Genomic DNA, 15099 nt, shown 5'->3' with positions numbered 1-15099 from the left:
TTTTATACTTTTTCTTATGCTGCTACATCTGAAGACTGAATAGGCTAAGGTTATGCAATCTTTGAAAAATTGTTAGATCAATAAGGGGATCTTACTATTAACTGACATAGTTTCATGTGATATGTTAGATTTAGGTTTAGTTTGGATAATATGATATGTTAAGATAGTTTTAGATGAAAGTTGAAAGTCGAATAAAATATTGTTAGAATATTTTTTTTAATGATATTATTATTTTAGGATTTGAAAATGTTCAATTGGTTATTATATTTTGTGTGAGAATTTGAAAAAATTGTAATGATAAGATAAGATGAGATGAAATAGTTTCTGTATCCAAACTATGCCTAAGTTTATGATGAAAAGAGTTACAATTTAAGGTGGTATATCAACTCACATATGTTTGTAAGCTTATTTTTATAAAATTTATTTGTAGATAATAGCATTTATCTTTTCAAAAACAGTATCTTCTTCCTATTTATCTTTGAGAAATGTTATTCTAAGATTTCTACACTACACATCATCATATGTTATAATTTGATTTGTAAGATTCAAACTTTAGAATAATGCCAGATATGAGTCCTAAATAAACAAGTTCCATACATGGGTTCCACCAATAAATATAGCTTTTTTTTTATATTTGTTTAAGGTGGAGTCTACTTTTTTACAAAGGTTTGCATGAAATTTGTCTATTTAAGATTTACACAAATTATTTCTCTTTTTATTTATCTTTTCCTTTACGCCCATGCGTCGATGTATCATACAAACATAAAAAAAAAAAATCCTAACTTGCCATGAATATATATATATATATATTTTTCCTTTCTTTCCTTTGCCCTCACCAATGTTCTCAAGTGTCACAACGAGAGTAAACTCCCAAAGTCTCTCTTTTGGGTTGATTAATTGGAAGCTAGAATTTTGATAAGGATTAATGTTATATAGTCGTGTACTGTGTAAATATCGTGTAGTTACTTTGAGAAAGGGTAGGATCAACTATTACAAAATTAAATTTCTTTTGTGGGTTTTCTTTTTATTTTTAAATGATTGCGTGATATTTGCTTACTCAAACTGCAATTATTATTTATCTACTTGATAAACCATCATACTAATTATTTTTTTAAAATTATAATATTTAAGTTGATGATATCACATCAACATAATAAAATAAGGGAAAAATTAGGTGATATATATATTTATATCAATTTTCTTGTCTAATGTTTTGGACTTGAAGCGATTATCTTTTCAAGATGCTTAGACCTTAGAGGTTTGCTATGATATGGTTAATACTCTTAATAAAATCTTAAGATGAGAGCTATGACATACTTTCATTTGAAACTTGAGAAGAGGAACAACTCAAAAAGTAGGATAATAATAGCATGATTTAAGAGCAGATCTTATTAAAAAATAATATTATATATAGTCATATTTACGTATTTTGTATACATTTCGCTTATATGATTAATTGTATCAATCTTTTTTAATACATAATTAATTACATTGATAAAATGCACAAAAGAATAGGCAAATGTAATGTCACGTATAATTTTTGTTTATAAATAGTCCGAAGAAATAAATGATTTAATCTAAAAGTCTCAAACCACCAATATATATATATTATCTTTCTTTATTCTCAGCTGCCAAAAAGTAACCTTTACGTTTTCATGTAACCAAACCTTTTATATTTCCAATGTCATGCTCAATGTCACTGACTGGTATTCTTATTTGTTTATTTTTTTTCCTTGCATATTTCCAACTACTCCAAGTTATAATTTTCTTTGTATTTTGTTATTGCTACTATCGAGCGAACATTTTCTATCATAAAATTTATAAAAATTAGATTGGATACTCGAATGAAAGATGAATTTTTTATAGATAATTTACTAGTATATATTGAGAAAAAAATTTCAAAAAATTTCACTTAAAAAATAATAATAGATGAATTTTATTTCATAAAAGATTATCGTCGAGAAGGGAAGGTAAAATCTTAAGTTCATATTTCATTTTTTTTTTCTTTTTGTAAATGTGTCTAGCAGAATAGAAAACCTTTTGCATTTGTACTCTATGTATTTTTTGTATACAAATTTAGTCACTATGTGTCTTTAGATTATCTAAGATTTTAAAAAATTCCCAAAAAAATGCTGCAAACCTAAATGTTGGGTAATAAGAAGTTTTTAAAAATCCTTTAATTTTTATTTTTTATTTTTTCACTCTGAATCCAAACATCATTACATCAAAATAATTTCCATATTATGTTTTACAAACCAAATTAAAACAACTTTTGTCGAACTAAAATCATTTTTATTCCTAAACATATTTTCAAAACACCTCACCACTTTTTTCCAATCCCAATAAAAACATGTCTCAATGGAGTCGCCACTTGCAAAAAATCTTAAAACCTTCCTACTCACAATTCCTTTTATTTTAAATGAGAAATCGGATTAATATATTCACTAATTTAATATAATTAATAAAAATTTAAATTTTATTAAAAATAATATTAATTTAAATTTTTAAAAAAAATTAATAATCAGTATCGAGTAACAAAATTATATTTTAAAATCTAATCCAGTTCTAAAAAACTTGGGCCATCAACATACCTCCGACTTTCGAGCCCAGCCCATTTATTTTCATCCTCGGACGACTCTCTCCGTTGGCAACAAAGGCTATGCAACCTATAGTGATAGCTAGCTATCCGAACTTAAGGGGATGAATTAACTAAGAAAAATAATATTTAAAAATTAAAAAATAATATTTATAATTATAAAATATATAAGACTCACGGATTTTTTTAAAATAAAATAAATAAATATAAAATTTATATAAAAAAATTATTTTTTAATAATAAATTTCTTTTTAAATGAATATGCGAGACTTGCATATCTTAAAATTACATATAGTATTATTATTTTAAAAAAATAAATAAATACAAGATTTATAGGATAAAGATTAAATTTTTTTAATAGTGAACCAACTGTATCTCTCTATTAATACAATTTCTAGTGTTATTCACTCTTCATTGAAAATATTGTTGATGGTTTAATAATACTTCATTTGCATTTTAATTTATTGTAATTTAGAAAGAAAAAAACATCGCTCGCTCTTCCACTTACATATTGCCACAAATTAAATAGCACACATAGCTAAAATTAAGGATTATGTCGTTTTTTTTTTTTAAATCGTCTTAGCGACAATGATAATTTGACAATACAATCTGTTATGTTTATAACTCGGACGAAAAATATAATATAGTTTGATAGTTTCGGGATGAAAAAAAATGTATTTATTTTATCAATTTAATTATTTTAGTTGCTCAATTAAAAGTATAACTTTTGCAAATGAGTAATGATTCACGACCATTTGTATAATTACCTTGTAAAATGAGGGTTTATACGTCTAGTGATATTGTTTTTAGAGAAATAATATTTATAGATTTAGAATATACAAATTTCAAGTATTCTTTTTAAAAAATTGATAAATTTAAAATTTATAAAAAAAATTATAAATAATATTTATAGTCTTAGATGTACAAACTCTTGCAAAAGTAATGTTATATACAGACTTTAAATGCGTAGTTTCTATGTAGACTGTAATCTACGTTAAAAGAAGTTGAACTTACCATTAATAAAATAATTTTTTCTTATAACTATACGACTTAATTATTTTTTTATAAAAAAATAAATCTCAAATTGTAAATATCATTTATATGTAAAGAATTGTAAAAACGTTTTATTATTTTATGTATAGTTATAAAGTGTATAAATATTATTCAGTCATTTAAAAAAATAGAATTTATTATTAAAAATTTAATTTAATTTTTTATATAAATTACTTATTTATTTATTTATTTATTTTTAAATAACTGTGCAAAACTTACACTTTCAATCATTTAAGAAAGGAAAGTCTTCGAAAATAGAAAGCGGGTTGATGCAGAAACGAACCTAAACAGCTGATAATACCAAAGGCGTTCCTGTACTTTCATTCTTTCGGTATCTTTTGTTCTTTTCTTTGAACTCAAGAAAAAGAAGCTTCTCTCTTATAAAAACGAACCGCCTCTCTCTCTCTCTCTCTCTCTCTCTCTTTCTCTCCAGACATGGCTGCGCCGCTGCAATACCTGGAGTCGCTGCGCAACGCGCATCCGGAGCTTGCCGACTGGTACGCCTCTCTCGCAGATCTGTACCAGAGGAAGCTCTGGCACCAGCTTACGGCCAAGCTCGAGCAGTTCGTCGCCCTCGCCGTATTCCAGGTCTGTGTGCTTTCTTTCGCTACCCTATTCTTCTGCTTCGAGTATTTTCGTGCGTGTATGGGTTTGGGGATTAGGGTTTTTGAATCTTCAAACGCCCATTTTTATATGTGAGGCGGAGTTTTGTTTTATTTTCTTCATGGATAATTAGGGTTTCCGTTGAAAATGAAGATTGGGAAACAGCGTTCTGCGTTATGAACTGGGGTTTTACGTGGGAATTAGGGGTTCTAACGTGCCGATGATCATAACATTGAAGAAACTTTTAGTAGTGTCCATGACAATTACATTATTTTTTGGTTTCGTGTTTAGCTTATTATTGGTGACCCTATATGTGAGTGGATGATGTAGGCAGGAGAGAATTTGTTACTCTAAAATTGAATGTGAGAGATTGAAATTAATCTGCAAAGGGATTCACCCGTGTATTTGGGCTAAGCCTATTATCATTATCAATAAAACCTTGTTTTCCTATCAAGAAAAAAACTAAAAGGGATTCAGTTTTGGTTGTTTGTTTTACAACCGTCATACAAAACATATAGTAGTTTTTCTCAAGTTAGAATACCCATATTACATATCACATGGGATTAATACTTTTCGGTGTAAACTGGTTCAGTGTGTGCGCGCGCACACCATGGACTTATATAATTATATTAAGATGCATGGTTAATGGATCAAAGTTATCGGAGTATAGTTATAGTGTTTACTTGATTTGTAGGTGATTATTTGGAATTTGGAGTAATTGAAGGAGTGCCCTTTCACCTATTTGTATATTGTAGGTCATGAGGTCTGTCCAAACATGATAAAATCCAATAGATCGTGCAGTATTCTAAGGAGAGGGACACCCATAGAACCCCAAGCGGTTGGCCCAAGTAGTGAATACCTTGGTCTTGGGGTATCACTCCCTTCAAGGTCCAAGGTTTAACACCTGATGGATGCAAACTATCTTTAGGGCCACACCCCCTGGTGAAAAGCAATGATTTAACCAGTTCCGTGTAGGAAAACTTCTGAGGGTGCAGTGTATGGAACCGGAGTTTACTCTGCAGGGGTGGGTCCAAAGGGCCCTGCGGTGGTGAAAGGAGAGGGAAACCCATATAAGTAAAATGAGTCTGTCAAGGTCTTTGCCATGAATGGGTCTTGTGAACTGTGCACCCCAAGGGTGGAGTGTCATTGGTTATTGGACATTAATTACATGCAGAAATGAGTCTGTTGATATCTTTGCTATGAATGGATCTTGTGAACTGTGTTCTAAGGGTGAGGTGTGATTGGGCATCAATGACATACAGCCAAGGCATATTAGTTATATTTGGCCATTTAATAATTCTTCTATTCTTGCGTAATGGCCCCAAGCCCTTAGTCGTTATGATTTCCAAGCAAACTTTTGGCTATCATTGCTTTGTCTGTATCCTCTACAAACAATATTGAGAAAAAATCCCCCAGCGTAAGGACCTATGAAATTTTAGTTGCTGCATTATATAAAATGTGATAAGGCTATGTTATTAACATGTGTATGCTTAAATGAGGTTAGAGTGCTCACTGTCATGTTATCAATGACTAACAACAGAAATTATTGAAGATCCAGTGTTATATTTCCTATTCAAATACATTTGATGCAAAGTATCTGATTCAATTGCCAAGTCAATTACATCATCCAAGTGATTAACCATGATTTTGCACTACTGCTATGTTTTTATTTATTGGCTTGGGTACTATGGATTGGACATTGCTCTCCTCAAACATGTTTTCCCAACTTGTTGGACTTGAAAAAGATTAAATGTGATTTATCTTTGTCTATGTTTCCTTTCCATATGCACCTAACACCTTCTTTTTTCTTTTTCTTTTTTTCTGTTAATTTCAATTCAGGCCGGTGATGCTCTGATACAGTTATATCACAATTTCATCACCGACTTTGAAACTAAAATCAATCTTCTCAAGCTTGCGCACTTTGCTGTCATAGTTTCTAGGCAGTATGCAGAGAAAGAAGCTGCAATTACCTATCTTGAAGGGGTGATTGAGAAACTTCGAGCCACCAGAGAGCAGCGTATTGAAGAGCCAATACTTTACATCAACATGCAAATAGCCACATTTAAACTCGAACAAGGGAACCAAAAAGAGTGCAAGAAACTTCTAGAAGATGGAAAGATTGCCCTTGACAGTATGACCGACATTGATCCATCTGTGTATGCTAGCCATTACTGGGTTTCATCTCAGTACCATAAATGTCGTAAAGAATTTGCCGAGTTCTATAAAAGTGCTCTTCTTTATTTGGCATATACATCAGTGGAGTCTCTCTCAGAATCATTTAAACTGGTATGTGATTTTGATTGTGCTCCTTTCTCTGGCTTACATGTCAGTGGTTGCATAAAATAATTGTTGGTTTGCTTTCTCTCACCTGGGTCATTTTGGCATGTCATCTTACATAAATACCGGAAGGTTTGAAATGTGTGATTCTGGCCCATTGATGGTTTGCTAAGTTACATGCCAGTGGTTGCCTACAGGATCTGCGGAATTGTAACTTATAACACTATGAAAATAATGTGTTATGCTCTTTTGTCAAAGTATTCTATGTGGAAGGTAAATCAAGATTGTATCCTGATTTGAGTGGTATGGTTCGATGGTGATTATGCCAGGCCTGTGTTCAAGCTAAACAATGTGTGAAAACCTAGTGGCGGCAGTAATGACTAGTGTAAGGAATAAATAAATCTAAATTCAGGGCCTGAACATGTTAAGTTTTTAATTAACTAGGATCTACTAAGAATTTATTCATCATACTGCTTCAGATAATTGTTCTAGCGGTTCGCTTGGTCAAAAACTTACTGCCTGAGGTCATCATGGAAAGAATTATGTGGCTAGTGCAACTAGATATTACCTAAATCTCCATTTTCTTTGAATCCCGAAGCACTTCTCTATGTTCAATCTTTTTGAATGCTGGTGTTCCTTTTTATAAAATATTTTTATGTTGTTTGATTCATATATTCAAAATTTATTGTAATTAGTGCGCAAATGGTAACATCTGTTGACATCCTGCTTAAACAAGATCATTATACGATCACTAGATTATGTTTTATTTTATTTTTATTTATAAAGATTTTCTTACTTACATACATATATATATAAAGATTGTTTGTGCATTTTTTGTGGGTCTATTATATGGTCCTAACCTTTGGATCCCGAATTCATATTTTAGGATTTGGCGTTCGATTTGTCCCTTTCTGCACTTCTGGGCGATAACATTTACAACTTTGGAGAGCTCCTTGCCCATCCTATTGTAAGTGTCTTCAGTAATATTCTTATCATCTGTAGCACTTTGGATTGAGTATAGGAAGAGCGGTGAATGGAGCGATATTATTACCTGGGAGGCAAAAGTATAAAACCCAGATGTGGCTTGGACTTATCCTTGAATCACTATATTTTCATACTGGTTTATTATTGTATTTTCCTTGAATCAAGTAGTATAAGGCTGCTTATCCATCCTGTTGGCAAAATTCTTTTCCTTCATTGATGCTTATTACAATGCTTCAGCAAACTCGATTATATTATCTTTCATTTATGGACACCCCAAAACCAAAGAATGGAATAGTAGTAATAGTAAAATGTATTTGCAATATTTAACGAACGTTCCTGGATATTTTTATAGATTCCTTGTAATTTTTAGAAATAAGAGTACATTTTGATATAATGTTTACTGCTTTGGAAGCTGTAAAAACATTAGAATGATATGGACTTAGTTTCAAAACTATCGGATTTTCTCTTACCAAATTCTTCTGCAGCCTTCCATTTTGGGGAATGACGTCTTTTAACTTCTGCAGATTAAGAGTCTTCTGGGGACAAAGGTTGAGTGGCTCTATTATATTATGGAGGCATTCAACTCTGGTGATTTAGTTCGTTATCAGGAACTATGTCGGGTGCATAATGCTGCTCTGAGGGCTCAACCAGCATTAGTCGAGAACGAGAAGAAGCTGTTGGAAAAGATAAACATTCTCTGCTTGATGGAAATTATTTTCAGGTTTAGAACCTTTATGTTATTATCTTTTACTTTTGATTTGTGCCAGTGAAGATAAGTTCTTTGGTTTTCTGCTGCATGGGATTAGTATGAATCATTGTTGGACTGAATTGCTACATGTTCCCTTGCAGCCGATCTTCTGAAGATCGAACTATACCTTTGAGTATCATTGCTGAGCGCACAAAAATTTCTATCGAGGATGTAGAGCATCTTCTTATCAAGAGCCTGTCTGTAAGTCCATGTGTCCTTGAATATCATTAATGTGCAGTTGAGATTCACATGCTCTGTGAATCGTATTACCTTTACTAAGTTTCCTGCTTTGCATGTGTATCAGTCAGTTTATTTGTTTATTCATTTTAAATATTTTAGGTTTCTAACTTATAAGATATTATAAGATATTTTCTGCAATGGAGAACATTAGACATTTTTCTGTGGAGTCCAAAACTTTTGTTTTCTCGAAGGTGGGTGCAAATTGTTTTCGTATTCTAGAGAAAAGCAGACGCATGGCTCTTTATTTGCTTATCAATGGGGCGGCGGCTTCATGGGTGGTGAAAATGGTGGTGGAAGCTGCCGAGACCAGGTGGCGTGAGAATTTCTTTAAAAAAATGAGGATTGGCAATGGGTTTCTCACCCTTCATCTACTCAGAAATGCTAGGGGCTGCTACCTCCACCTGGAGGAATTCGTCAATGGCAGAAGAAGAGGCTCCCTAATCATCCCTGAAGGCACCAAGAGTTGTGGATGGGAGGGGTTTGCCTACAACCTCATAAAGGTGGCTGAACGTGAGGCTCCAAGTCGGGTTGGGGAGTTTGGATTCAGGCCATTGGCCACGCCGGCTTCTTATGCCGCGGCTTTATCCGGTGCAACGGGAGAGTGCAGCGCTGTATAGGAGTTGCAGGAAGATAAATCTGGTTTTTGCCCAGCGGTTGTGGAGGGGATTTCTGACAGTGGTACAACATTAGGTGAAATAGGAGTATTCTGGGATGTTAAATCCAAACTTTCGGGTGTACTCCAAGAGATTGCTACTCTGGTGAATAAAGTAGACATGGGACTCGGCATGGTGATGGGACGGAGTAAGGTGTGCACGTCTGTCTCGCTCCAGCCAATCTCAGAAAATTGTTTTCCCATTATGGGAGGGAAGGCCTCTGCATGTGCAGAGATAACAAAAAGTTGTGGGGCTTTGGTAAGCACTCGGCCTCTCGGGCCTTTGTTTGCCTCTGGGCCGAACGGGCCTCAAAGCCCGCAGAGGGCAAAAAAAGTTTTAAACCCCCAACACACTGATTCCCCCATCCGGGCTTCAAGGCCAATTCCCCCACCCGGTTCCCAGCAGGCCCCTTCTACATGGGCCTCAACCCCACTCACTCGGGCTTTAAGCCCAAGCCCTCACTCCGCTCCCCAGACGGGTTCCCCCTCTCGAGTCAAGCCCGTGACCCGGAAGGAGCCTTCAACACACAGATCTCGGTCCCGTGACCCGCTTTTAGGCTCCCTCAACCAAACCCTGCCGGCATCGCAGAAAGTGCCGACTAGCTCCGGCGACCCTACCGGCGTAGTCGAAGCACCGCCTAAACCCACTAAGGTGGCAAGTACGCCTCCGACAGAGTTGCCCATGGAGGAAAACTACGTCACCGTCGATCCTCTCACCTCTGTGGGCCCGAATCCGGCACAGAAACTTCCGATCCGTCCTTTGGAAGCTACTGAGTTCACTTTCGAGAGCCATTTCTCCACCGGGGATGAAGATCACTCCTCCCCAGTAGTTCGGTTTGCTCCTTCCTTGATGGATTCCTCTGAGTTTACCTCCAGGGTTCTTTGTACGCTTGAGGAAGAGGTTGAACTTGGTTTTGAAGAGGGAGAAGAAGGGGAGGCAGATTTAGGGTCAAGCCTTTTAGTACCTTTCACTGATATGGTGATCAAAGGGGATGTTGTGGGGAATGAAGGGGATGATCCCAGCCCACTTTGCTCGTTGCCCCCAGCATTGCCGTCTGACCCACAAACAGATTGGGTGCTGAAGAAGGTGGAGGACATTCGGCATTGCGCGGGGATTTCTTGCGTCGGCTTCGAGGACTAGTTGACAGCATTGTTCACAGCCATTGCAGCAGAACTGTCTCACCACCTCCGATCCGCCAACAAAAGAGAGAGGGAATTAAAGAGACTTTCATGTTCCTTTAATTATGATCGAGAAGGTAGCGCTAGCCGGGAAAGAATTACTGATAGGGTGACCTTAGGTGATCCATGAAGCCCAAAATCCTTTCATGGAATGTTCGGGGTTTAAACAACCCGAACAAACGCCTTAGGGTGAAGAACCTAATCCGGGATTGGAAGGTGGACATCATTTGTTTACAGGAGACCAAATTGAAGTACGTAGACAGGAATATTGTTAGAAGTTTGTGGAATTGCACTTATGCGGGATGGACTAGCTTGCCTTCCAAGGGCGCTTCAGGGGGCATTATTGTGATGTGGGATAAGAGAGTTGTTGATTTGGTGGAAGAATCCACTGGGGAGTTTGTGGTTGCATGTTCCTTTAAATCTTTGGAGGATGGGTTCGCGTGGGGCTTTGCAGGTGTTTATGGCCCGAATAATGATAATAGCAGGAAGCTTCTTTGGGACAAGATCGCTGGCTTGTGTAGTTGGTGGGAGGGTCCTTGGTGCATTGGAGGCGATTTCAACACTACTCGGTTCTCGAGTGAAAGGTCGGGGGACTCTAACTCGGGATCAGCCATGGCTGATTTCTCAGCCTTAATCTTCGATCTGGACTTGCTTGATCTTCCCCCAGGGGGGGTGACTATACTTGGTCAAACGGGAGGGCATGGTCTCGCCTGGACAGATTTATTGTCTCTCCGTCTTGGGAGACACATTTCCCCACCCTTTGTCAGAAGCGCCTTCCCAGGCTTTGCTCAGATCACTTTCCACTTATGTTGGATTGTGGAGGTATTCACGAGGGGCAGAGATACTTCAAATTTGAGAATATGTGGCTGAAGGTGGAGGGATTTATGGACCAAATCAGATCTTGGTGGTCCTCTTATCAGATTTCGGGCACCCCCAGTTTTGTTTTAGCCGGAAAACTTAAATTCTTGAAAAATGACCTAAGAACATGGAATTTGGAAACCTTCGGGAATCTAAATAACCAAAGAGACACTCTTTTTCAGGAACTGCAACACTTGGAGGACAGAAGCATCTGTGGCCCTCACGGCTGAGGAGAAGGAAAGGAAAACGGTGGTGATAGCCGAACTGGAAAAAATCACGCTTTTGGAGGAGATATCCTAGAGACAAAAATCACGAGCCCTTTGGTTGAAAGAAGGGGACAAGTGCACTAAATTCTTCCATAGTGTTGCCAATTCTCATAGACGAACCAACGCCATTGAGGTTTTACATTCTGACGGGAGGATTATCTCCAACAGGGAAACCATCAAGGAACACAGTGCACTTTTACGACCAGTTGCTTAAAGAGCAACATTCCTGGCGGCCTAAGGTAGATGGGTTAACTTTTGACTCTATTGATGCATCGTGGTTAGAAAGGCAGTTTGAAGAAGAGGAAGTGCTTAAAGTTTTAAAAGGAATGGAAAAAACAAGGCCCCAGGCCCCGACGGTTTCACTATGGCTTTCTTTCAAGCTAGCTGGGACATCGTCAAAGAGGACATTATGAAAGTTTTTTTTCGAATTTCACTCTTTCCTGAAATTTGAGAAAAGTCTCAACGCCTCCTTTATCGCCCTTATTCCAAAAAAGGCAAGCTCAGTAGAGGTGCAGGACTTTCGCCCCGTTAGCTTGGTGAGTGGGGTTTACAAAATTATTTCCAAAGTGCTAGCCCAGAGGATGAGCACCGTTATGGGAAAGATCATATCGAAGTCTCAAAATGCCTTTGTGAAAGGGAGGCAAATTCTTGACTCTGTTCTTATTGCCAATGAATGTTTAGAAAGTCAGGTCAAATCTGGTATTCCGGGTATCCTGTGCAAGCTGGATATGGAGAAAGCTTTTGATCATGTAAACTGGGATTTTCTGATACACATACTTGGCAGGTACGGTTCTGGGGAAAGGTGGTGTCAATGGATGAAACATTGTATCTCAATTGTCAGATTCTCCGTCTTGGTGAACTGCACTCCCAAAGGCTTCTTCGATAGCTCCTGGGGCCTGCGGCAAGGAGACCCTTTATCACGTCTCCTTTTCATCTTAGTAATGGATATTTTAAGCAAAATGTTTCATAGAATGGTGGGGGGTGGTCACATCTCGAGTTTCTCAGTGGGCGGCTCCACCCATGGTAATCTCTCTATTTCTCATCTTCTCTTTGCCGACGACACATTGATCTTTTGTGAGCCAGACCCTGATCAGATCCGCTCTCTTAGGACTCTATTGCTCTGTTTCAAAGCCGTCTCCGAACTCAAGGTCAATCTTGCAAAATCTGAAATGGTTCAAGTCGGTGAGGTCGACAATCTAAGTGAGTTGGCTGTTTTTCTGGGCTGCAAGGTTTCATCCTTGCCTATGAAATATCTAGGTCTCCCTTTGGGGGCCTCCCACAAATCCAAGTCTATGTGGGATGGGGTGGTCGAGAAAATTGAACGTAAACTTGCGGGATGGAAACGACTTTATCTATCCAAAGGTGGCAGAGTCACTCTTATTAAGAGCACTCTATCTAATCTTTGCACATATTTCCTCTCTTTTCCCCTTGCCTGCAGGTGTGGCACATAGATTGGAGAAGACCTTCCACGATTTCCTATAGGGTAGTTTGGAAGATGTGAAAAAATGCCATTTGATCAAATGGGAAAAAGTATGCACACCCATGGCAAATGGTGGATTGGGGCTCCGAAACTTGAGAATTCTCAACAAGGCACTACTTGGTAAATGACTATGGAGATACCATAGGGAACGAGACGCCCTTTGGAGAAAAATTATCGACAGCAAATATGGGAGCTTGAGAGGTGGTTGGTGTTCCAACGCAGTAAGGGGCTTATGGCGTAGGTGTGTGGAAATTTATACGCAATGGCTGGGAAGCTGTTTTTGCTGATTGCATATTGGTGGTGGGAAGGGGCAATCAAGTTAGTTTTTGGCATGACACTTGGTGTGGCGAGTTTGCTTTGAAGATCTCTTTTCCTTCCCTGTACAGGATTGCGTCTGATAAGGAGGCCACAGTTGCGGATAACTCCGACAGCTCTTCTACCTTCACGCATTGGTCAGTAAGATTCACCCGAGCGGCACAAGATTGGGAATTGGAAGACATTGCTGATTTCTACAGCGCGTTACAAGCATTGAAGCTACATGCTGATAGAGAAGATCATCTCCTTTGGTCGCCCATGGGAAATGCGCGTTTCTCAGTACGTTCCTTTTACAAGGTACTCTCGGCACACCCCTCCATTGCATTCCCTTGGAAGAGCATTTGGAGGACTAAGGCACCTTTAAAAGTGGCCTTCTTCGTATGGCTAGCATCCCATGGGAGTATACTGACTATCGATAAACTAAGAAGACGTGGCCTCTACCTAATGGATTGGTGCTTTATGTGCAAACACAACAGTGAGACAGCGGACCATTTACTTCTTCATTGTGAAGCTGTCACGGCATTATGGGATGACATCTTTACAAGACTAGGCTTGGCATGGGTAATGCCTAGAAATGTGGTTGATCTTTTGGCTTGTTGGAGAGGAATCCAGGGCAAGGGGCAGATCGCAGATATTTGGAAAATGGTGCCACTTTGCCTAATGTGGTGCACATGGACCAAGAGGAATAGTCGCTGTTTCGAGGATAAGGAGCGATCTCTGGAAGGCTTTAGGGCTTTCTTTTACCACACTTTAGTTTTATGGGCATCCTCTATTGTACTGAATGGCACTTCTTTTTCTGAACTTTACGCTGCTCTTTGCAGCTCTTAGCCTGTAGCAAGGCTCTTTGTATACCCCCTGTGTACATGGGCCTTGCCCTTTTCATTTCTAATATATTTCTTCTTACTTATCAAAAAAAAATATATATGTTTCTCATTAAGTTTGGTGTAGCTTTTCTAATTTTCTGGGGACGGGAAAAAACTTATGCTCACTGTTATGGTTGGTGAATTTTCATCATCAAAGAAGGAAAATCCAGTGATGTTGGTTATTAGTTCTCTGCCCATAGGCAAGCATTGTAATTGTAATGAAAAAAAAAAAGAGGCATGCTTTATAGATGATAGGGTTTGCTTTTATTTTTTTCCACTTGTTTTTATTTTTTATTTTTTATTATTATGGAAAAGTTTCTATTTGATACTTAAACCTCTGGGAGGATTCATACTGCAGGTTCATCTAATTGAAGGTATAATCGATCAAGTTGAGGGAACCGTGCATGTATCCTGGGTGCAGCCAAGAGTTTTGGGGATTCCACAGGTCCAATCGTTGCGTGACCGTCTGGACAATTGGTTGGATAAAGTGCGCACAGCTTTGGTATCCATTGAGGCAGAAACACCCGATCTTGTTGCATCCTGATTTTTGTTTACTGATTAGCTCATGCCCATTGTAACAACTCCATGACATAAATGGGGGAAAATTGCAAAGGCGAACAAAAAGAGACAGAAACTCCTTAAGTCACATGGTCAGTACCGCCAGTTGTATGCTTCCTTTCTTTTGCCGAATTATTTTGAATCATTTTCCTGGAAGGAGCAGCCCCTATTGTATTTCACTTCAGGGTCATGGGTTCTATGGTGGCATGCCTAGAGACATGGTGCATCAGATGAGAACGAATGGCTGTTCTTACGCTTTAGAGTGGTTATCAGACATCTTATTTGGAAATTTCTTCTTACATACAATCAGATGTGATCTTCTTCATACTGTTTAAATGCGTTTCTTTTTCTTTCAGGGTTTTCATTTTATACGTTTTACACATTCTCCTACATCTTAATAGGCTAAGGTCATGCAATTTTTGGAAAA

At 37.6% G+C, this 15099-nt stretch overlaps 1 protein-coding gene across 1 annotated transcript; it reads left to right on the top strand.

Moving 5' to 3' along the window:
- Nucleotides 1-3919: 3919 nt before the first annotated feature.
- On the top strand, nucleotides 3920-15008 carry LOC122289921 (26S proteasome non-ATPase regulatory subunit 13 homolog A). Its single transcript, XM_043097318.1, has 6 exons — nucleotides 3920-4237; nucleotides 6092-6538; nucleotides 7416-7496; nucleotides 8038-8234; nucleotides 8363-8462; nucleotides 14473-15008. The coding sequence occupies exons 1-6, from the start codon at nucleotides 4085-4087 to the stop codon at nucleotides 14656-14658; spliced, it is 1164 nt and encodes a 387-aa protein (XP_042953252.1). The 5' UTR covers nucleotides 3920-4084; the 3' UTR covers nucleotides 14659-15008.
- The last annotated feature ends 91 nt before the right edge of the window (nucleotides 15009-15099 follow it).

Source organism: Carya illinoinensis, chromosome 12 (assembly GCF_018687715.1).
Source record: "Carya illinoinensis cultivar Pawnee chromosome 12, C.illinoinensisPawnee_v1, whole genome shotgun sequence".
Classification (NCBI taxonomy): Eukaryota; Viridiplantae; Streptophyta; class Magnoliopsida; order Fagales; family Juglandaceae; genus Carya; species Carya illinoinensis.
Note: the sequence above shows the minus strand (reverse complement) of the source record. Positions and strands in the feature narration are given on the sequence as shown.